The 1,781-nt window shown below is 53.5% G+C and overlaps 1 protein-coding gene across 1 annotated transcript; it reads right to left on the minus strand.

The window, feature by feature from the left end:
- Positions 1–448: 448 nt before the first annotated feature.
- Positions 449–1,399, minus strand: LOC123460203 (olfactory receptor 12-like). Its single transcript, XM_045148271.1, has one exon. It carries the CDS (start codon positions 1,397–1,399, stop codon positions 449–451), a length of 951 nt encoding a protein of 316 aa, XP_045004206.1.
- Between the last annotated feature and the right edge of the window lie 382 nt (positions 1,400–1,781).

Below are 1,781 nucleotides of genomic sequence, written 5' to 3' on the forward strand. Positions count from 1 at the left end.
TCCATGTGGCCACATTGGAGGAAGCAGACAGTGGAATCCAGCAATCCTGGGATATTTATGGGGCACTGGTATGAGCTTTAAGTTGAAATGGAGGAAGTATTAATTGTGATGAGCACAAGAGATATGGTCAGGTGTGGTCTTGTTGATCAGTGTCTCAGTTATGACTCTACATGGTGGCTCCTGAGGGGACACACTAGTTTTCAGAGGATGATTACCTCACTCTCATAGACAATTGCCTGACTGGGGTGGTCTACTTTGTGAGACTTCACTGTCAAAGGAAGAAAGCAAGACAGACACCAGAAAGGCAAGAAGATAAGCAAGAAGCAACCAATTAAGAAAACAGAAATGTGGGGCAAAACACACATAAACTAAGCTACTGATAAGAAGTGCATCCCCCAGAGCCCATGCCGACTGCTTCAGGACGCTGCCTTTCACTGGCCATCCTCCTTCACATAGCTGCATGTTTCTGTCCCAGCCTCCGCAGCGCCTTCTTCACATCCTGGTTCCGCAGACTGTAGATGAGGGGGTTGAGCATCGGGATGACCAGGGTGTAGAAGACGGAGACCACCTTGCCCTGCTCCATGGACGCCACAGCTCCTGGCTGGCCATATATAGCAAAACCAGTTCCATAAAACAAGGACACAGCTGTCAAGTGAGAGCCACAGGTGGAGAAGACCTTGTGCCGCCCAGATCCAGAGTGCATGCCAAGGATGGTCCCTGCAATGTAGCCATAGGAGATCGTGATTGCTAGTGTTGCTCCCATTAGGATGAACCCACAGACAGTAAACATGACAAGCTCGTTGACAGCCGTGTTGGCACAGGCAAGCTGGAGGAGTGGAGGCACATCACAGAAGAAGTGCTCTATCCGGTTGGAGCTACAGAAAGGAAGCTGGAAGGTGAGGCTGGTCTCCACAATGGAGTTGAGGCAGCCTCCACAGTAGGCACCTAACAAAAGGCGGGCACAGGTTGAGGGGGACATGGTGATTGGGTAACGTAGAGGACTACAGATGGCCATGAAGCGGTCATAGGCCATCACAGCCAGGAGTAAGGCCTCAGTGGTACCTAGGAAAGAGAAGAAAAACAACTGGGTGGCACAGCCTGCAAAAGTGATGACCTTGGAGGCAGAGAGGAAGTTGGCCATGGCATTGGGGGCAATGACGGAAGAGTAGCAGAGGTCAACGAAGGACAGGCTCTTCAGGAAGAAGTACATGGGGGAGTGCAGGCGGGCATCCACGGTGATGAGGACGATCATGGTGAGGTTCCCCAGGACGGTCACCGTGTACAGGAGCAGGAAGACGGCAAAGAGCAGGGCCTGGGTCTCCACACCGCCCCCAAATCCCTCCAGCACAAATTCCTGCCAGGGCGCTGCTGACAAGTTCCCATTCCTGTGGACTGGCATGGCCGTGAGCTGGGACAGCTGCAGAGAGGACGGTGGAGGCAGAGAGGGAACAGGTCACACTCCTACTGCTGCATGTGCCGTGGAGCGCAGGGACCCATTGGTGACATCATCAAGAGCTCACCAGCTGCTTAGATCTCCTTCCAGATGGACTCACCTGGCCTGAAAGGGGACGTTTCCTCTGGTTTAGTTAATTCCTGAGCATGTGCTGAGTCCCCCTGTGCAGGAGCCTGAGCTGTGCTCTGGGATGCAAAGAGACATCAGAGCTGAGTGACTCTCAGGACACGCAGTGCTCAGTGCCTGCCTCAGAGTCACCCGTCCTCCCCTCCTCACGAGATGTTCCTGAGCCAGGGAGCCATTGGTGCAGCTGGCTTCTGAGTGTCTT

This window comes from Jaculus jaculus, chromosome 4, assembly GCF_020740685.1.
Source record: "Jaculus jaculus isolate mJacJac1 chromosome 4, mJacJac1.mat.Y.cur, whole genome shotgun sequence".
In the NCBI taxonomy this organism is placed as follows: Eukaryota; Metazoa; Chordata; class Mammalia; order Rodentia; family Dipodidae; genus Jaculus; species Jaculus jaculus.

Excerpts from the sequence above, each read along its gene's own strand:
- LOC123460203 (XM_045148271.1), bottom strand. The coding sequence starts at position 1,399 with ATGCCAGTCCACAGGAATGGGAACTTGTCAGCAGCGCCCTGGCAGGAA.